Source organism: Talpa europaea (assembly GCF_964194135.1).
Source record: "Talpa europaea genome assembly, chromosome: 4".
NCBI lineage: Eukaryota > Metazoa > Chordata > Mammalia > Eulipotyphla > Talpidae > Talpa > Talpa europaea.
Window position 1 is genome coordinate 116,435,895 of NC_140070.1, and position 21,484 is coordinate 116,457,378.

Below are 21,484 nucleotides of genomic sequence, written 5' to 3' on the forward strand. Positions count from 1 at the left end.
ATGTGCTTTCATTCCATTAGCTCAGTCCATTACAATATCAGGCAGATGACCTCCAAGCCCTGGTGGCTTTAATGAGGTCTCTTTCCAGGCACAGGCTGATGCTGCCATGCTTTCATCGTTGTGTCCTCACCCAGTAAACATGGGCAGTGCAGCAGCCCTGCCAAGGAGCAGCAGAGATAAGGCAAGGGAGATGCAGGGGGAGATTTAATTTACACAGCAGCCACTAGGGCCCAGTCAGAGCTGGGGTAATGGGGGTGAGGGTTCCATAACCCTGGAGGGCAACCCCCACCTCTTCCCTTGGAAGACCAGTCCTCATAGACACTTAGATGGGGCTCCCTGGGTAGTGCAGAAGATGCTCCAGTCAAAAGGAGAGATTTGGGAATAAGGCTGTCCCCAAAGTAGGGGGAAGTCTGTGGCGTGGAAATGGTCGCTGACACAGCAGCCCAGGGGTCTGCAAGACCAGTCCATGTCCTGGGCACAGTCCTCAGCCTGGCGTCCTTAGAGGAAGCCCTCACGGCGGAACTGTTCCTGTAGAAGGGCGCGATACTGGTCAAATCCCCCCTCGACCCTGGTGACGCTGCCTCCTTCGCACACCCACAACTCTTGGCACACCAGTCGGATGAAGCGCTCATCGTGAGACACCAGAATCACACCACCCTGAGAGACAGGAGAAAGGCAGATACTCAGGAGGGCTGTAAGGGGTGTCAAAGCCTGCAAAAAGAGTAGGCAGTGTAAAGGCACGCTCACCCTGAAATTGTTGAGAGCGCGACCCAGAGCCTCAATTGTCTCCATATCCAGGTGGTTTGTGGGTTCATCCAGAATGTAGAAGTTGGGGCTGAAAGGCAAAATCCAGGAAGACAGGCAGTTATGTGGGTGGGAGAAAATGAAATCCTCTGATACAAAGCCAGGAGAATCATTTTCTATTAGGCAAGAGGGCAAGAGTGCTAGAAAATGAGGTCTCACCAGGGCATGGTCATCTGAGCAAAAGCTACCCGGCTCTTCTGGCCCCCAGACAAACTGGCAACAGGACGCATGGCCAGCTCTCCAGAGATGCCATACCGGCCCAGCTGGTGACGATATTCCTCCTCGGGCCGTCCTGGAATAGGTCCCAACCCATCATGTGGGTCCCTGGCCCAATTCTTGCCCTTCACCCCCTTTGGCAGCACCACCTCCAAACAGCCAAGTCCTTACACCTAGACTTAGGTGATCTGCTCAGCACCACCCCTTGCTCCCCAAAGTAGGCCTAGCTATAGGGGTTAGCCCAGGCACTCTTTTTTTTCCAACTCAAATCCCTAACACACCAGGAAACTTGCGTGCCAGCAGCTCCACAGCACTGACATTCAGGTCTAGCTGCTCCACATGGTGCTGGCTAAAATAGCCAATCTTCAGATTCCTGCAAGTGAAAATGAAGGTGGAAAAGAAGGGATGGAAGGCAATAAGCATACAGAGCGCAGCTATAGTATACAAGTAGTTGGGGAGCGGAGGGGTGGCTTTCACCTGTGAGCATGTCTGATACCCCGAACAGGGGCCAAGTCCCCCATAAGCAGCTTCAGCATGGTGGATTTCCCGGCTCCATTCTCCCCAACCTATTAGAAGAAACATGAGAACATAAGACTGTACATGTGTGGGACAAAGGCAGAGGAGACGGGAACGAGTGCCAGGCAGTCCCAATGACTTCTTCACCAACTACAAAAATGGCTTTAAACTATAGTCACTAGGCGAATATCACAGTGTGTGCTTACACACACCCAGCCAGTAGCACCCGCTATGTATATATACATACATATACACACACACACACACGCCCCTAGGCTGCAGAGCCCACTGTTACATGGGTGGGCACCTGATCACCATGCCTTATGTGGTGCAAGACTATATGGAAAAAAATGAAGGAAGCAGTTAAGGTGCAAAAGGTACCAGAACCTGAGAACAGGGGATTTAATTCTCCCAATAACCAAGTGAGGTAGAAGTTATTTCTTTCTTTACAGAGAAGGAAACTGTTTAGCAACCAATCTAGAAAATGGCAGCCAGAATTTGAAGTCTGACCCTGAAGCCCCCCACTCTCTCCTCTGCGTTCTATAACCTGAGAAAGTTCAAGGCTGAGACCAATAAGACAGAGTTCATGCCAGACTTTACATCTCAGCAGGGAGGCCCTGTGAAGCTGGAAGACAGGGGCAGCGTATACAGTAAAGTTTTCCCTGGTCTTGACTCCTGTTCTTCTTATCCCTTTCCTTTGTAGCCCAAGGACTGGGGCCAACCCACACCATGTAGTGGGAGGGGAAAGTCCTAGCTCATGGAACAGAGAAACACCAACCATACCACACAGATGCGGGACTCCAGATCAGCAGAGACAGAGAGACGGCTGAAGATGACGTGCTTAGGATCATAGTAGAAATCCACTTCATCTAGTTGCAGAATTGGAGGTGAGAACTTTTCAAACCCATCAGGGAACCTGCAGGAGGTGGGGGTGAGGAACATGGGGTGGCCAAAACCATAGCTTCCCCACCTGCCCCTCTGGCCCAGCACTCACTTCATTACTACCTCTAACTCCTTGTCCACAGGTTTCAGCTCTGGTCTGAGAAGAGAAGAAATTTATGACATTTTTAACATTAAAAACCCCACAATCTTTATTTGTTCCCATCACACAATAATATATATTCAGAAAAAGCTTGTACTCCCACCATCCTGATAACATTCTCATTTTAGAGTAAATTTTTCTAGGTCACTATATAATAGAAAAACAGGATTATATTTTTGGCAGCTTTTTATCCTTCCAGTTACTATGTCTTATGTTTTAATGTCGCAAAATATGAAGACATAACTTTAGGTTCCCTTACCACTAGCACCTCTAGAAAGATTGCATCAAGATTAAATTCCCAATGTTCACTGTCATTAAGGAAATACAGCTCAAAACTGCAGTGAGATATCACTTCACACCCACCAGTATGGCAAAAATTAAAAAGATAGTGTTGGTAAGGATGTAAAAAATTTAAATCCTTACACACTGTTGGTAGGAATGTAAAATGGCGCACATGCTTTAGAAAATAGTTTGGCAGTTTCTTAAAAAGTTACACCAGCAGGGCCTCCCTGGTGGCTCAGCGGCTGAGCGCTGGCTTGCAAAGCTGCCCGCAGCCTCTGCAGCGCCGGTTCGATCCCCGGCCACAGGGCGAGGGTCCCGCATGGTGCGCAGACCTCACCTGCCGCCCGCTGCTCCCCTCAGCAGTGTACTTCGTCACTCTGCCTGTTCTACTCTCTGTTCTGGCTCTGATGAATTCTCTCACCCTCTCGCGCCTCTGACTATACCCAGTGCTTGTATAAATAAATAAATAAATCTTAAAAAAAAAAAAAAAAAAGTTAAACCAGCAATCCTACCCCTAACTATGTACCCAAGAGAACACCAAAGGTATGTCCACATAAAAACTTTTTTTTTAAAAAAAGATTTATTTATTTATTTATACAAGCACTGGGTACAGCCAGAAGCGTGGGAGAGTGAGAGGATTCACCAGAGCCAGAGCGGGGAACAGAACAGGCAGACTGACGAAAGACACTGCTGAGGGGAGCAGCGGGCATGGCAGGAGAGTTCTGGGTCTGCAGGCCATGTGGGCCCCTCGCCGGTGACTGGGGATCGAACCAGCGCTGTGGAGGCTGTGGGCAGCTTCGCAGCCCAGCGCTCAACCACTGCACCACCAGGGGAGGCCCACACATAAAAACTTATACACAAACGTTTACAGCAATATTATTTAAAAGTGTCAAGAACAGGGGCCTCCCTGGTGGCGCAAGGGGTTAAGCACTGTACTGTGAAGCAACCCAGCCTCTGCAGCCAGCCAGGGAGCCACCCACATGGCGCAGCAGACCTCTCCTGTCTTGCTCACTGCTCCCCTCAGCAGTGTATTTCAGTCAGTCTGCCTGTTCTGTTTCCCCGCTCTGTCTCAGGTGAATCCTCTCACCCCTTGCATCTCTGGCCTATACCCCAGCTCTTGTATGCATAAATAAATGCCTTTAAAAAAAAAAGAGGGCCTCCCCATGGCACAGCAGATTGAGCGCTGCGCTGTGGAGCTGTCTGCAGCCTCTGCAGCGCCGGTTCAATTCCCGGCAAGCCAGGGTGATTCCCACATGGCACGGCAGACTTCTCCTGTCTCGCCCACTGCTCCCCTCAGCAGTGTGTTTTGGTCCTTCTGCCTGTTCTGCTCCCTGCTGTTCTGTCTCGGGTGAATTCTCTCACCCTCCCGTGCCTCTGGCCTGCACCCTAGTGCTTGTATAAATAAATATTTTTAAAAAATAATAAAATGAAATTGTTTCAGTTCATGGTCCTTAAATATTAAAAAAAAAAATCAAGAACAGGAAACAATCCAAATGTCCATCAACTGATGGATCGATCTACAAAATGTGGTGTCATTCAACAGAATGTAATCTGACCATAATGAAGGGAAGCACTGATAATGCACATGAATGAACTTTGAAAACCTGAGTTAAAGAAACCAAATACAAAAGGCCATATGTTGTGTGATTCCATTTATATGAAACTCCAGAATAAGCAAATAAACAGATAAGTGGTCGTCCAAGTCTGGGGGCAAGAATAATTTTCCAAGAAAATACAGACTACTCTGCTTTCCCGAAAGAGAGAAAATCAAAGCTGCTTTCTAAGAAAGGGGAGGGAGCAAGGGGTAGTCTGCAAAATGAGGGAAAAAATTAAGAAAAATACAAGTTGGAACCTGGTCAAGACCACTGTACTCACAGCTTCTCTAACATCTTGAGTTTACTCTGCACTTGAGAGGCTCTGTTGGCATTGTAGCGAAACCGGTCAATGAAAACCTGTGGATGAAAGAGTGCATGCAGGCACTGGTGAGGCTCCCTCAGTCCCTGCAACTCTAACACCCATGGGATGGGCCCCACAGCCCTGCCTGCTCCCACACCTGGATATGTTGACGATACTGCTGCTGTGCCTCATATTCACGCTGCTGGTTTAGCAGTCGCTCCTGCTTGCTCTTGATGAAGGTCTCAAAGTCTCCCCGGTAACCATCTAGTCGCTGGCTGTGCAGGTGGATGATGTCTGTGGCTATGGCATTCAGGAAGTTGCGGTCGTGGGAGACGACCAGGATTGTGGAGGGCCATGTCTGAGGTGGGGGGTCACAGGACAGCAGGCCCAGTTTGGGAGGGCAGTCAGTTCCCAGGCCCCCAGGTGTCTTGGAGGCAGATCTTCCCCCAGACCAACTCTAGCACTTGTAGGCACTCACCTGCAGGTAATTCTCCAGCCACAGAATGGCCCTTACATCCAGCATGTTTGTGGGTTCTGGACAGTGGGGGAAGACATATTTGGAATTCAAAGGCTGAAACTATGAACCTGGACACTCACCTTTTCCCACCCCACAGTCAGGGTGCCCCATTTCAAACTCACCATCTAACAGCAGAAGATCTGGCCTATGAAAAAGAAGAATGCAAGGCATGAGGTTTTAGTGCAGCGACTTGTTGCCTCCTCCCAAGAGCCAAGGTCCATTCTCCACAATATCCATACACAGGCCCCGGAAACTCACCTAGCAAACAGGGCCCGGGCCAGGGCCAGTCTCATTCTCCAGCCACCTGAGAACTCCCTAAAAAAAGACAGAGCTGCATCAGGGGAGGGTGTTCCCCAGGGCAGGCAGGGTCAGAGCCAACAGTGTTCAGAGCTAGAAATGCCAGGATCACTCACCGGGTGGGCTGCTGCTGCATTTTAGGAGTGAAGCCAAGACCAGCAAGAATGACTGATGCCCTATGAATGAAGAAATTGAAGAAGTTGGGTAGAATGAATAACAGAAGGGAAAGGTCAAATCTGAAGAAGGGAAGGAAGAATTTTAAATACCTGGCAGGTGCCTTGTCAGCCTCAATCTCTTCCAGTTTCGAATAGATTTCAGCCAGTTGTGCAGCTTCTGAGCCTTCAGCCCTGGAGTGAAAAGAGGAAGAGGAATCAGCCTGAGGAGAGCATTCTAGGAGATTATCTGCACCATATATGTATGTATGTATGTATGTGTATATACATACGTGTCTGTGTATTATATAATTAGAAAGCCAAGCCACTGGCTGTGTAGTTGCCAAGTTAGGAATAGACTACAGAAGGACTTGCTCACAACGGTGAGGGTATGGGTACCATTAAGGAACAGGGGTTTACAGCTTGACTGTAGCACTCTGCTGCTTATTATGATGGGTGTGTAAATTATAGATCATGACAGAATGGCAAGCACTCTGTGAAGGACAGCTGCTGCTAGTTGTTCCCTAGCTTGGAGCCATCACCTGCCAGCAGCAATCTGGGCGCTGAGCTCCCGCTCCCGTCGGAGAAGGTCCTCTCGCATGGTGTCACTCTCCAGCACACTCTGCAGGGCAGGGGTGTCATCTCCAGCAACCTCCTGTTCTACGTGCAGCAGGGAAATGTGGGCTGGAACCCGCAGACTCCGGGTAGCCAGCATCTTCAGCAGCGTCGTCTTCCCTAGCCCATTCCGACCCACCAGCCCATAACGGCGGCCCCACGCCAGGTTCACATCTGCTCCAGTCAGTAGGACCCTGCAGGGGTAGTAGGAAGACAACAAAGGGTGCTGTAGAGACAGGTGCACAGCAGTTTAACAACAGGAACCTAACAATTTTAGTCCCACTTTACTTCTCCAAATCCTTCCTTAATCGGAAAAAGAAATACATTACACCCCATTCCCTCACCTATCACCAAAAGAGACATCAAAGTTCTCAATTCGAACATCATAGGATTTGTTCTTGCCCGATGATTCCAACCGACTCTCCTTTCTGCTGCCTGCTTGGCTGGCTGATGCCTCTTCCAAGACTCTTTCAAAGGGAGAAATAGATGGCTTTAGCACTCCCAACCACCCTTCCATCCAGGCAGAAATTCTCTGTTCTCTTTTCAACCCTTCTTGCTAAACTCACAGAGAAGTGCTGGTTTTGAGTGTGTCCTTCTCTGAGCGCTTCTCCTGCTTTGCCTTCAGTCGAGCCTCAGCCTTCTCTAGCTTCTTTGCATTCACTGTCTAGGGTTCAAACACAACCATTTTTCACTCTAGGGCTCAGAAAGAAACCCCCAGAGAGGACACCTCAAGTCAACCCTCTTTATTTACCCATGATGAACAGAATTAAAGACCTGGGTGAAAAAACAAAACAAAACGCAGACATCCTCCAGAAAGATACTGCAACATTTAGAGACAGCCAGCTCTCACACCCACCATAAACACAGCCCCCTCCCTTTCTTCCTCCTCACCGAGGACTGTTCCCTCTTTAGCAGTCCTGGAAGTTTGGTGCCACAGTCTGTAAGGGAGAAGAAAAGCAGTCACTTTCTCCCTGAGGGAAGGGAAACTAACGTTTTGAGTGACTAATATAATCCAGACACAAACATTTTCAGGAAAGCCTTAAATTCCACAGATAGACAGTTATCATCCTTCCCACATTAAAAATAAAACAAACTACCTCACAAATTAAGGATACAAGGACTGGTGCAAATAAGCAATTAAAAGCATGTAGTTAGTAAGTCATCAAACTGGGGGGAGAAACTGTCTATCTCCAAAGCCCATATGCTTTCTACCACTTCCTAAAGACTGGGAAGAACTTTCCAACCCTAATTCCTTCAGAATCAGTGGGCTCTTTGCCCTCAGTAATGACATCAACTACCTTCTACAACCTTGTCCTGTAGAAAAGAAGTACCAGAAGTCCTTCCCTCTAGGGGGCAGGTGGCTGGGGCATGGAAGCTGAGAAAAAGACAGGACAGCTAGTGGAATCTCCCCTCACTCTCACCATAGTTCTCTGTTATCTTTGACAACTGGATTGGGGCGTCCAGTAGCACTTGGCTGTTTCCCTGGCTCTGTGGCTCAGCCCTTGCGGGTAGAGAGAGAAAGTGCAGAGTTAGGAATTAAAGAAAAACCTCTGTGACCATCAGACTTTCTTCTTTCACCTCTTGGCTCCTGACCACCCGCCCTCCCATCACCCCCACAAACCTCCATGCCCTGACACGTACAGGCGCAGAGTGTTGTACATGCGCTGGCACACCGCTCTGATGCCCGCGTCATCCTTGCTGTCCCCGGACACCTCTTGCAACAGTTCCCCCACAGCTTCCACCAGGTCATCCACAGACTCGAAGTCCGCGCTGCCGCTGTGCAAGACGCCTGAACCGGGCATGGCAGGGCGAGGAGGACACCGTGTGGGACAGACATGGAGCAGTTTTAGTTCCTGAACAGCCGCCCCAGTGCGGATCTAAAGCCTGCCGGCCCTTCAGACAAGAGGTCACGCAGAGGAGAGGCCTAACAGCATCCCCCGGCCCTGCCCTCTCCTAGTGTTTCCCCCCGACTTCCACTTCTGTCTCCCCAGCACGCTGATTCCTTTCTGCTCACCCGTCACGTAGTCGAAGACCTGTCCGTCAATCTCGGGGAACTCGCTCCGCAGGATTTCGGCGCAGGTCGCCATGTTCCAGTCGGGCTCCCGTCCGCGCAGTCGCCGTGAGAGCTCGAACAGGACCCAACCCCCCAAAGCGCGCCCCTCCTTCTACGGCGCATGCGTAGTGGTGACGTAAGAAAGGCGCGTTGTGCGCGAAACCAGGCGGGCGGGGTAACGCGGACGAAGGAACCCTGCGCAAGCGCCGCCGAGTCTGTGCGCGAGATGCTCTCTCTGCGCCTGCGCAACGCCTTTTCCCCTGGAAAAACGAGCCACATAGCGTTTCTCTCTGCGCCCTGGGAGATGGAGATCCGGGAAGCGGCGGGGGCGGGGGCGGGGCAGCCGGGAACTCGAGGTTTAACAGGACACGAGACTCCGATGGCCCGGTGGGTGGGAACCTCCTGAGAGAGAGGCGGTGGGTAGCGCACAGTGATCTTGCTCGATTCTGTGCACTCCCTTGAGGCCGCTGCGTGCCCAGCCGAGTCCATTTTGGAGCCCGCCTGTAGCTTTGCTGACTCATGCTCATCTCATCCAGCCGTCTCTGAAGCCCCTAGCGCAGTTCTTTGCGACTGCAGGTTTCATTCCGACCCCGGGCCCTGCGGGCTTCTTGCTTTTAGGCCTGCCCTGCCCTCCCTCCTTCCACCCCGCGCCCGTGCCCAGTAGTCAATCCTTTCCCACTTGACAGTGCAGCGGAACAATTCGAAATATGCCCAGTCATTGCTTCCATCACCCCAGGCCACCACCGCATTCACCGCCAGAGGGGAAGAAAACCAGAACAAGGTCCCTTGAAATTCACTGGCCTTTATTCCCTCCCTACACCTGAGGCAGACTGCATCCTGAGTCTCCGTGACTGTAAAAGACTTTCAGTGATTCCCTCTGATGGAAGTTAGAATTTCCCCCCAAATGATACTACTACTTTACATTTAAGGTGCCTATTCTCATCGGCTGTAAAATTGTCACCTAAAATCACACTATTATCCATTCATCCTTTTGGATTAAGCACTGCTATTAGGAGTAAGCATTCCCAATATTTAAAAGTAAGTTAAGAAGGTACATCTCTAAATGAAATAGTCACTTCATAGGAAATAAAGGGGAAGGAATTCTGATGGCAGAACTACAGGATTACCTGGTTTCTCTAACACAGCAAGAGCTGAGGGAGAACCTACGGTGTAAGAGATTTAAGAGGCATTAGGGACCTTGTTTGGATCCAAATGTAAGTTGTGTAAAAATACAAGTGTACAACATTTAGCAAGTGTGAATAGACTGGATGTAGTATTGAGGGATTGGGCATAAGGTAATGTTAACGTTGGGTGATGTGTATAGGGGTTGTATTTTCTATTTCTGCTTGAAATTTTCTATTTTTAAGTCAAAAAAAGCTGAAACCAAGTAAGGCAAACTGGCCAGAGCAAATCTGCTTTTATATAGGCTAACACCTCAGCAGGCTATGGGACGCCCCTGGGGTACTACCTTAGCACTAGATTCTTTGAGTGGGAGGAGGGGGGAGGTAAGAGAAGGAAGGGCTTTTGTAAATTGCCTGGAAAGAATCTTCCCTTTTATCACTCCAGGTTTGGAAAACCTGGGTAATTGGGAAGAGCCTGGAATTTAGAGATCAGTTTCTCAGGATGGTAGGAAATACCAAAAGTAAACTTCCTTAATCTCTGCTAATTAGAAAGTACCTGCATTAAAGTGCTTGGTAAATCTGGGAAATCTCTGCCCTCAGGGAATAGGGCCCAAGTGGTACTATTAGCCCTTGAGGCTGTTTTCTTCTCAGAGGAGATGGGAGGCAAGGGGAGCGCCTGGAGGGGCCTTAGGCCGGAGAAAGACAGGAAGATCTTTGAGATATTTTAGAATAGAAATTCTACTCAAGACTGGTAGGTAAAAGAGGAAGAGCAGTTCCACCAGTTTCCCTTCCCATGTAGCTCCCACATCAACACTTAGCCAGAAACTCCATTCTACAGAGTTTATTGGGTTTATAACTGGACGAAGTCACACGTGTACAAAATGAAGCTCACACTATCCCAAAGCAGAGTAGGGATTGAGGGCTGGGAATCCGTTACTGGCCTTTGGGAAAGCTCTGAGGTGAGGGGCAGCCAACCCTCCCACTCCAGAGATGTGGCCACAGGGGTGAAGAAGAGAGGGGGCTGACCTGACTTTGATTACAGAACTCAGCCTGACAATGGGCCAGGGCAGACGGAGGAGCAGGGGCCCCAGAAACCACCCCGCCCAGGGAGCCCGGGGACTACTCCACCTCTCCCACTCGCAATATGGTTGGCCCAGACCTAGACTCAGGGGCTGGTGCAAAGGGAAGGCAGCAAAGCAGGAGGGAGGAGACACTGATGTGTAGTGGCCGGACAGGGGCACCCGGACCTGCGGAAGAGAGTGGGTGGGGAAGCAGGCGAGCTGCCCCTAGGCAGCTAGCAGCGGGTCTCGTAAATGCCGCTTCGACCAATGTAGCGCACCCATTTGATGACATCATGGTCGCTGTAGTTCAGCTTCGGTTCAAATACCTTCAAGTAGCGCACCTTGAGGCCAGAGGGCGCGAATGGCACCTGGGCAAGGGACAGCTCCAGTTAGGAATAGGGCCTCACAGATGCTCCTGTAGCCCTGCCCTACCTCATTACTAACTACAGGTGTTTCAGTGATGGAGTTCCTGAAAGCAGGTGAGGAGTTCTTTAAGAGGTTATTATTGATAAATAAAGTATATCCAAGAGTAACTAGCAATCAGACCCTACCTGTGATAACCTAAATCAATTCTTTAATGGGCAGAAGCAGCAACCAAAGAGCTGCCTTGGAGTGTACTTATTATCCTTTTCAATACTATGCAAGTAAAAAAAATATGGTGGAGAAAATGATCTAATTTGTATTGTAAAGTCGGCCCATTTTCCTGTAAGTAAAATCTGATCTGGCATTTAAATAATTTAAAATTTTCCAAAGAGTTATTCAAGTCAAAACAAGCTAAAGATCTTCCTCAGTGTGAGCAATTAATTCTACTAAGAGGTCTGAAGGAGGGAAGAAATGAAGTAATGTTGAATGTGTACAAATTAATGTCATTTCCCCTCTCAAGGCCTCAGTTTACTCATCTGCAAGGAAACGGGTACAGCGGTTGATCTGAATGATCTTTCCTAGCACACTCTACTGTGGCTCTAAGTTGTTCCTCTGCCATACCTCAAAGTTCATGGAAATGGGGGGTCGAGCCCATTTCTTCTTGTCGTTGGTAGGTAGAAGCTCAATCTCCGCGCTGATCTGCGATTCCTTCATGCCTGCCATGCGCTTGATCCTGGGAACACAGGAGCAATGGGCAGCATGTGCCTTTAGTAGTCTGGAGTTTCAAGAGTGGCTACCCGTTGTTGGGAGAAGGGGAAGAGAACCCAGGAACTTGGGGAAGGTATTAGGACAAGGATATGTGCTGAGGACCTGATAATCACTTGCTGTGAATCTTGGGTCTGTTCATTTTTAGTACTGAAGGCTGCAGTATCCACTTAGGTATAAGGGCATACTATCCCTTGTTCTACTTCGCAAAGATAGTACCAAGGCAAATGGGGAAATGTTAGAGCATTTTGATAAATGCATGCATGGATGCAAATATTGACATACACACTAACAGAGATGTAAAAGGCAACACCACAAGCAGAAGCTTCTGCAGAAGCAGACAGGCACCCCCCTCCTCCCCCAACACAGACTCTCTCAGAGGATGAAAGGTAACACTTAACAAGGCCCTACTGTGGCCCCCTGAAGGTAAGACTCACTTCCACACGATGGCGTTCTCGCTGGCCTTATACTTGGCCTTCCCCTTCATGCAGATCACCTGTACCCCACTTGTGTTCAGTGGGGTTGGGATCCTCACCTAAAAGTGACACATCTGTCAGAAAGCTGGCAAGCCCTGGCATCAGCTGCTTTTATTCTTGGAGAAAAGTGCTTCCTCCTCCCCAAGTCTCTCATCCTCACCTCAATTTTTTGAGCCAGTAGTGAGGGCTTGAAGTTGGACTTGATGACCACTTTGACCTCCAGCTTGGTGCGCCCCACTTCCCGCACTAGTGGGATCACGCGGAAAGGAAGGATGATGTCCTTGGTGGTACGATACCTTTGTGGGTAGGGAGCAAGGTGGCACGTCAGGGCCGGTTATCCTCCCTCTCCCCCATCTCTGTCAGCAGCACCCTCTGCCTCCTCACACCCCAGTAGCACCTCATGAGCTCAAACTCTCCATCTGGTGGGATGAAGCTGATGCTGCGTTCAGAGTCAAACTTGCTGAGTCGCACACACTGGTGAAAGGTGCAGTCATCAATGGCAATTGATTGCTTCCCACTAGAAGCAGGGGTGGAAAGTCTCCTTATTAGTACTGGGGAGGACCAAGAGAGTTGAGCTGGGAGACTACTCCACCCCCAAAGACGATTTATCAGAGGCTGGGCGAGGCTTGGACTATGAAAAGTTGCCAACCAGAATGCAGTTTTTGGACTCATTGCTTGAGAGCCCAGGACCCAGTGTTTTCAGGCACACCGGGCAGAGGCATCAGTATGCACAGAAGTGTCTCGGTCATGACACCAAACAAGAGGCTTACTCTCTCACTAGGATGAGGGCAATCCCCTCAGCTCTCTTAAGACAAACAGTGGTCAAGAGCAACTAGCCAAGCACACCCTGGGGAGTTTGCAATGCTGCAGAAATGAAGTCCAGCAGACAGGCCCCTCATAGCACTGCAAGATCCACCCTCTCCCACCAGATCCCCCATCTCCAGCACCTCTTGCTTGTTTCATCAGCTGTGCCTTTGCCCTGCTTCTCAATGACAATCTTGTCATTCATCCCAAACTTGCATTCAGGCATGCCACTCAGGTAGCTCTTCATCACCACCCGGCCCGACACATGGGCGCTCAGCACCTGCCCTGGTGATGGACAAATGGGGACAACTGAGCAAGGAGCAGGATCCTGCCCTGTCCCCTCTCTGGCTTCACCACAAAAGGACTCTCACCCTGCGGGGACATGAGGAGGTTCACACTCTCCAGCACATCCAGGAAGAGCTCATTCCGGCGATATTTGATGCCCTCCCGTCGCCAGCCAATCTGCCCAGTCACCTGGCTGGTGATCTGGGACTGCTCTTCTTTTGTCTACATGGGGAATGAAGACAAACAGCAATGATTTCACTCATTCTCCCGACCGTCATTCATCTCTCTCTCCCCTCATCCCCTTGCCCTCTAGTCCCCACCCTGTAACACATCTTCTCCACAAACCCTATGGAGCAGGGCTTGGAGAATATGGAGCAAAGCTGCAACGGTGGAAGCTGATGGGACAGCTTACCTGATGCTGGAGGCCACAGGGCCAATTCGGTACCCACAGGAAGCAGCAGGAGAGCACAGATGGGAAGAGGCAAGCAGAAAAGAGAGAGAAGGCTATGAGGCTTGATCCTAGAGGAGGGCGCAGGTTCTCTCCTGAAGAACACCGGGCCTCCCAAGCAGCCCGCAACTCTCCTCCCCCAAGGGCAGACAGAAATGCTTGAGCTATATTTCCAGTAACAGAGATGCTAAGTCAGCTGTTCCTGGGGTGGGAAGAGGGCCACACAGAGCAAAACAGGCCTGCAGTGATGGCAGAAGGCTTAGGCCAACACTTCCTGTCAGGGGAGGGCTCATGAGTCAACTCAGACCAGCTTTAGTGGCCAGCTGGAATGAAGGGAGGTTGAGCTCCCCTGTGACTGTGACCTGTACAGTTCAAGTACCTGGCTCTTGATGCCCTGCTGGGTGATGAAGGTTTTCAGTGCTCCTGTCTCTGAGTTCTGTGGGTAGCCAAAGTCCAGGATCTCTGTAAAAGGAAGGTCATCATCAGCCCCTGGAAAAATGCTGATGGCTCCGTTATTCTAATACCTCCCCTGGCCTGGACATGGCTGGCTAGCATAGCTCCAGAAGACAGTGTGGGAAACACCCGCAGCAAAGTCTTCTACCTGCAGCACTTATTCTGGGATTTGTGCTTCATAAGAAAACAATTAAAATGTCAGATTCTTTTAGGAAGAGGAAATCAGTGGAAGAGTCACAAGGCCAGTGAGTAAAGACAAGAAGCCCTGAGCACTTAGAACTAACAGAGAGATGCTGGGAAGGTGGAAAGATTTTGTTTGCTTAAATCCTACAGAGGAACAGAGATAACAAAGCCCAGGGGCCTGTATACCTCACCCACCTGTAGGCTCTGAGGTAGCTGCTCTGAGGTAGAAAGCTGTGAGGACAATAAGTGAACTTGGGCCCAAATCACAAAGGTAAGAGGAGGAAACATGCTTAATGGCTAGGCAACCAGCCATCAGATTCCCTAGACTCCTCAAAGACCTTCTGGTCTTCCCACATGTCTACTTGCTTGCATACTTGTGTGTTTAGCTTCAGAGCAACCTTTACATCTGCATTTGGACTGGTTTTCTCAGCTTAAAAGATCAGTTAGGAAAAGAAGTTCAGAGAGCACCGGAGCCTCAGATCTGCTCCCACCTCCAGGCCACACCCCATCAGGTTCAGTCCCACCCTTGGTTCACCACCCTACCAGTCTCACCATCCAGCAGCTCATATATGAGCACAAAATTGTTCTTGATGTTTTCCTCGCTGATCTTGCCAAAGTAGGCAGCCATTACGTCACACATCTTATAGAGGAATTCGAAGACCATGGCAGCATTGACATTTTGCTTGGTGACAGCTGCCAGCCAGATGTTGGACCGCTTAACATGGAAGAAACTGGTGCGAGCGATGTTGGTGACAGGGCTGCGCACCTGCTGCCGGGCGTGGATAACATTGACCCGAAAGGCATCCACTGCATTCCTCCTGAGGGAAAAGGGTGCACAGGGGCATTTCAGCACCCAGGCAAACCTCATTCCACCAGAGTCAACCGAAGTTGCTAACAGTCTCCACCCCCTTCATTGCTGAAATTCTAGAGGTAATGTCTATACCACAGGGGTGGTTCCCTTGTGACTCCCAGTGAGGGTATGGGAGGAGGGCCATTATTGGGCTGGTGTCTGAAGTCCACAAGCGACAAGAGAGTCAAGCGGCAATGACAGGAGTGTAGAAGTACCTTTAATCAAGTATGCCTCATCAGGTTTAGGAAGCTCTGTTTCCTGACTCCAAGCCTGGTCCCAATTTCCCAGCTATACCCCAGCTGCTACCAGGTCAAGATGAAAAAAAGACCCTGCTTCTTCTCTAGTCTTTCTATTAATGATCCCACCAATGGGGAAGACTGACTCTTCCAGAAGTTAAGACAAAGCCAGCATGACTTCAGAGAAGGTTCTAATCTACTGAGGGAAGAGCACCAAGGGCCCTTGAGCTGGGTCACCCATTCTTGTCCAGGATCCAATTCCAGGACAAGCTTAGGGAATGAAAAAGGATAAAGAAACAATGATGGGGGGGCAGGGCCCCCCACCCACCTGTGCCTTGGTGGCAGCTTGACAGGCTGCTTACCTATTGCTATGACAGCCAATGAGATGGGATGAGAGAAATGGCGCCAGCAAGAAGAGGAGAGTGACAGCAACGAGAGAGAGGGTTAGACACAACACACTGGGGCGGGCAGCACACACCATGAGGGAGAAAACAAGCACCAGGCAAGGGGTGAAGAGCACAGCAAAGCATGCAAATCTGAATATACACTGGCCTTGGTTTATCTAGGTCCATTCGCAGCAGGAGGGGGCACAGATGGGTGTAGCCAACCAGGTTCAGGCAAGCCAGTCATTGCTACAACTCTAGCTCATGCTCTACCACCAGCCAATTGACAAATAGTCACAAAGGCCTGTCCAGCCCGATAGGCAGAGAAGCCAGGGGCTAAGCAGCTGCGGCACCGCAACAGTCCATTTCAAGCTCTTTGAGAAAGAAAAGAGGACAGCAAGAACCAGAGGAATCTAATCTCATTAGAACTGCTGAAGCCAGGACATGTCCCCTCCACCAGGAAAAAAACAGTGGCATGCAGGAGGATGAGAAGTAAGGCTGGGTCTTCTTGTTAAGGTCTGAGGGACCCAGAACAAGCAGCTAGTTCAAGTATACTCTGATAGATCAGCCTGGCCTCCCTGCCCTTTCCTCAGTGACCCAGAGAGAGCCTCAGGCTTGCTCAGAAGCTTTCCTCCAAGAGTAGCCCAGAGGAAATGAAACAACTGAGTCAGCAGCTTGCCTCCTGAGAAAGGAGAGGATATGGCAGCGTGGAGAGGTTTTCAAGAGAATCAGTAAAGGCTGTCACCAAGAAAAGGGCTTCTGAGAGCAAGATTTAAATGCACCTCCAGCCTGATCACCAACTCCACCCCTCGGAGAGAGCTCTCTCTTCCTCAAAAGAGCAATCAACCAGCCCCAGCAAAAGCACTCATCTCCAGCAACCATCTCTGTCACTAAGGGAAAGAGGAGGCAGAAAGGACAGAGTTCTTAAGATTGTGGGGACCACGCCATTCCACAGGTCTCGCCTAGTGGCCAGTACAACCAGACCGAATGGGAACCGAGCTTTACCAGCTGAGCTTCCAGGCTACATTGAGGGGCGGGGGGGTGGTCCTCTGGTAGGAACAGACCTTGTCCTGCATGCTGAGGAGGAGGGCAGGGCTGGTGGGGAGCATAGCTGGTTCAGCCAGGGGACTCACCCGATGTCATCTCGGTAGACCCGGGAGATGAGCACCTCCCCCTTGTGATTATAGATGAATAAGCCTCCAATCATGGCGGCAGCTCAGTCTCCTCGGCCCATCGCTCTGAGAACAGACCTAGGACAGTGGGGGCAGGGTAAGGGCAGGTCTTGGAATCTGTTAATATCTTCAGTGGAACTGGACAGGCCACTGGCAGGGCTTTTTTCCTGCTTTAACTCTCCAGCAAGTGACCCTGCAGCCCTCCCAAGCATGCCCCTCCCCTAGCCAGCTCCAGTTCCTGTTTATCCCACACTGGAAGGGAAAAAAGAATCGGACTGACTTAGGCCCAGGGGTCTAAGGCCATTTGACTCTCCCTTTTAGCTCCCTCCCCCCTCTTTCCAGGTCGAGTTTAGCAAGGGTCCTTTCAACCCTTCCAGTGTACTCTCACTCAGGCTCTAGCCAATGAGTCACTGCGAAGGCCTGCCTGCGGCTGCAGGAATGGCGGTAGGAATTACTCCAGTTGGTTCAGGCCTGGGGCCCCCAGGCACAGCTTTAGGAGCACCCAGTCTCTCAGGCTCCACCACCCTTAAGAGAGGGTAGCAGGGCCTGAACCTCCAGCTCTTTAATTCACAGAACGCTAAACATTCCAGGAAAGGGCGTGCAGGGTGGGGGGGGGGGGGAGGAAAGAAGAGAGGCCAGAGGCACTGGCTGACACAGACCCAGGAGTGGAGTACGGCCCTAACCTCTCCCAGGCTGTCAGATAAGCAGGCAAAAGAGCAGAGTAAAGTCCCAGCCCTAACACACTACACCTTAATGACCCAAGTTGCTTAATGCTTTTTTTTTAACCACCCCCCCCACCCCTTTTAAAAAAGGAAGACTCCTCTCAGCTCCCGAGTCCAATAAAAATAAGGGGGGAGCTAGTGGAGGGGTGCAGATTCATAAAATTAAGAGCTCTTTCTACCCGAAATTCTGTGATTCCAGACCCATAACATAACTCACTTCTGGCCTAAGGGCTTATAGGCAAGGGGCAGAAGCCTGGATTATCCAAATTATTTGGGTCAAACTAATTTAGACTGTTTACAAGGAGAAAGAGGGTTAATTTAATTTAGTTCTAGATTTCCTGGATTAGCCTTGGTATTAATTTCACATGGAGGGGGGTGGAGGATTTAGGTACACTTCTCTAAACTGGAAAATAAAGCGTCTCACTGTGTCTATCAAGGTCTCCCAAACTCAAGGAGAGGTCTCTTTAGGTAGTGGACACATCTCATTCTCAGTCCCAAAGAGGCTGGGAAAGGAAATGTAAAATGGAGGTAGAGCCCTGGGCACAGAAACAAGTTCACAGACAGCTCAGGGCACCAGAGAAGCACAGGGGGTGGGTGGCAGGGCAGGAAAGGAATATATAGTTAAGGGGAAAGACTGGCAGCAACAACCAGGCAATATACAGAGGTGAGCCCACAGCAGCAACAGGGCTGGTGGGGTCACAAGGAGGAGTTTCTAATAGGACAAAGGTTAAGACTCTGAAGAGGAAAAGCAGCAGGGAGAGATTGACAATGGTGAATAAAGAAAAGCTGGGAAGAGGAAGCCAGCTTTGGGGTTCACATGTAGACAAGAGAGGCTGGTGAGCTTTTCGCCCCGGGGAGGACATCATGGGAAAAGATGGTTCCACAATGTGCGGGGGCTGTCACCGGTCTGAGGAAGAGATGCGGGGTGTCACTCAACTAGGAGAAGGGGGTGCCACAGGGTGGGAGGCTTGTCACAGCCAAGGAGACGGCACAAGGAGGTGTCACTGCCTAAGGAGACGGGGAAATTGTCCTTGCTCCGAAATCAGGAGGCGCGGAGGGGTAGGGGGCTTGTCACGATCCCAAGGAAGGGGACGTCGCGCGACGTCCCTGCTCTGGGAGAAATTCCAGTACGTTTCCCTCGCACGGGAGGCGCCCGGCGGGTCAGGTGGAGGGCGCCGCTCCCCACCCGTCCTGCAACCGCGCCCCGGGCGCCCCCGCCCCGTCAGTTCCCTCTGGGATCTGAAGGCTAAGGCCACTCCCGGGTGTGGGCAGCTTTCCGTGGAGCGCAGTGCAGGGCAGAGCAAAGCTGGGCGGCGAGGCAGGCATCCTCCCTCATCCCGAAAGGCCAGATCCCAAGCTCACCTGGTGTCCTCGGCCCCCTGCTCGGCCCGCCGGGCCACTCTCCGGATCCCAAGATGTCCGCCCGCCCCCTGCTCGCCTGCCCGCTGCCTCGGCTTTCACTGCAGTGCCGCGGCCCCGCCCCGGCCCCAGCTGCGCGTGCGCGCCCGCCTCCCGCGCAGACTACAAATCCCGTAAGGCCCCTCGGCCTTCTCGTTTACAATTTTAAGCGCTCTAGGTTTGTAGTCGAACTACAACTACCGACGGCCTTCGAGCACCTTCAGTGGGTGGGCAGGAGCGCCTTAGGTAGGTGTAGGAGTGGCTTTGGCCTGCCCTACCCGAAATACACGTCGTGGCACGCGCCGCTCCGAGCGCTCAATTTTTCTCGCTACGCATTCTGGGAATTGTAGTCTCTGCAACCCCTCCTGTTCTTAATTCAGTGTTCCCGAGGGCCTGGGAGGGTTAGTGCTATTTGGAAACCAGCATGTTAATCCTTGGCTTACTGCAGGCCTTTTCTGTCTTCGGAGTCCGAGGACTAGCTGTCCAAACTTTACACACAGACCACTTGGCTGAAAGAAGTGTTTGTGTTCAACTTAACTGCTTCCTAAGACCACCTCTGATTCTCCCAAGCTTTAGTCATTGTAATTGTTCCAGAGTTGAGTCTTTTTCTAGGGATCAAGACCTAAGGAGGACAGGAAGTAAGAAGGGAGATACTTGAAAGAAACTAGCTAAAGTTTTGTATGAATGTGTGTTCCACTTCACCTATATGTACCTACTTGATGAGCTCCTCAAGGACCTGTGTCCCTTCTAGTGACTTTTATATCCTTTAGAAAGCCTTTGGCAAGTCGAATTTAATTGGACATGGTATTTGAAATTCCCTCTCTGATGAACAGAGTTAACCTCAGCGTTTAAGAAGAGGACACAGGGCTGTTTTATCTCCAGAAATCTGTTGGCTTCTTTCTTCCTGTAGGCAGATACTTTGTTGCCTTCCCTGGGCAGGAGTGAGCTCTTCATGACAGGGAGGGTAAGAAGGGCCAAACCTAGTTGCAAATCTTACTGTCCCTACCATCCTCCTGCCAGAAGCCAGGATGTGGAAGCTTTCTTCAGTCCGTGGTCACAGTTTGACGCAATTAAGTGAGGGAACACAGTCATTTCTAATCACTGAAGCAGTACTCAAGGCTTCACTCAACCTTTCCAAAAGCTTTATCTTCAGTACATATCCTAAACCCTTACCAATTTAGAGTTGATAGCAATAATAATAAAAATAAGAATAATAGCTACCATTTATTGAGCACCTATTCTACTGTGTGCCAGGCACTGTGCTAGGCACTTCTCGTACAATATCTAATTTAAATCCTCACAACAACCCTGTGAGGTAGGTATTATTATTGTCATTTTACATATGAGGGAACTGAGGCTCAGAGAGATTAAATAACTCTCCTATCACGCAATCAAAAAGCAGAGCTGGGATTCAAACCCAGAACAACCTGACTTCAAATCCTATGCTCCAGTGAACTAGAGAAGAGAGGAAGGGCCAAATTGAGAAGATTATTGGAGTGGAATGGAGAGAAGATGCAAATAAGGAATTTTAAGCCCATAAATGTTTGTAGATGATAAGTCTATGTAGGTTGTGATGAAGGTTATCAGGATTAGAATTCAGGATAACCACACTTGTTAGGGGAAAATGAGCTGAGTCCCTGTGGACATATATAAGATGTTCAGTGGATGATAAAAATACAGCTCTAAAGATTGCAGATAAGTCAGGACTGGAGATATATATATATATATATATATATATATATATGTATTTGTGTGTATATATACATATATGTATATATATATATATATGGTAATCAACAGCATGTCAGTGGTAGGTGAGGACATAAGGATGGATGACAACATTTGGGGAGTAAATAGAGAAGTGAACTAGAGATAGAACACTGGGAGCACCAACACTGGAGGCATGAACAATAGTGGAGGAATTCTCAAGAGAGTCTGGCAGAGTCAGAGAAGGAAGAGAACAGGAGGCAGCCCTGTAGAGGAAGCCATGATCTGGTTTGGTAGCAAATCCAGAGATCCTAGAAGGCAGTTTTAGTAAAACTGAGTCATACTTCCAACAAAGCCCTCACTCACCCAAAACCCAGGAAATATTTGTTAAATGAATGAATGCCAGTATTTTGCTTAGGACTTCATTTCACATAACAACCCAGTCCTGAAAATATGGGAACGTAGGTAAGTCAATTTATAGAACGAGGCTTAAAGAGAAAGTCACCTGATTTGTTTCAAGTGGAGAGTAAGATAAAGAAAACATGCACTCTGTCTGAAAGTTCCACAAGTCCCTCTGCCCAATCTTGCTATGGGCTAACATGGTGATTGTGAAAACAGGGAAAGGGATGGTGTTTGGGGATAAAAGTGAGAGTAGCCTCTTCAATTT

At 49.8% G+C, this 21,484-nt stretch overlaps 2 protein-coding genes across 4 annotated transcripts; both read right to left on the bottom strand.

Annotated features, from left to right (window-relative positions):
• Window positions 1-409: 409 nt before the first annotated feature.
• Window positions 410-8,439, bottom strand: ABCF3 (ATP binding cassette subfamily F member 3; the record flags this gene model as incomplete). Of its 3 annotated transcripts, none has more annotated exons than XM_084231493.1 (21): window positions 410-657; window positions 748-835; window positions 964-1,096; window positions 1,302-1,393; window positions 1,498-1,586; window positions 2,320-2,452; window positions 2,531-2,575; window positions 4,736-4,812; window positions 4,914-5,114; window positions 5,235-5,290; window positions 5,396-5,418; window positions 5,532-5,588; window positions 5,687-5,746; window positions 5,837-5,917; window positions 6,265-6,531; window positions 6,682-6,804; window positions 6,904-7,001; window positions 7,229-7,275; window positions 7,759-7,838; window positions 7,979-8,126; window positions 8,352-8,439. In XM_084231493.1, the coding sequence occupies 21 exons, from the start codon at window positions 8,422-8,424 to the stop codon at window positions 499-501; spliced, it is 2,130 nt and encodes a 709-aa protein (XP_084087619.1). In that variant the 3' UTR covers window positions 410-498. The 3 variants fall into 3 exon arrangements, with proteins under 3 accessions (XP_084087619.1, XP_084087621.1, XP_084087620.1); XM_084231495.1 differs by having other exon boundaries at window positions 7,997-8,126; window positions 8,352-8,424; XM_084231494.1 differs by having other exon boundaries at window positions 7,753-7,838; window positions 8,352-8,424.
• A 1,900-nt stretch (window positions 8,440-10,339) lies between these two features.
• On the bottom strand, window positions 10,340-17,025 carry AP2M1 (adaptor related protein complex 2 subunit mu 1; the record flags this gene model as incomplete). The annotated part of the gene is made up of 10 exons (XM_084231809.1): window positions 10,340-10,940; window positions 11,557-11,668; window positions 12,138-12,235; window positions 12,337-12,472; window positions 12,574-12,693; window positions 13,124-13,265; window positions 13,352-13,487; window positions 14,093-14,175; window positions 14,902-15,167; window positions 16,952-17,025. The coding sequence occupies 10 exons, from the start codon at window positions 17,023-17,025 to the stop codon at window positions 10,806-10,808; spliced, it is 1,302 nt and encodes a 433-aa protein (XP_084087935.1). The 3' UTR covers window positions 10,340-10,805.
• Between the last annotated feature and the right edge of the window lie 4,459 nt (window positions 17,026-21,484).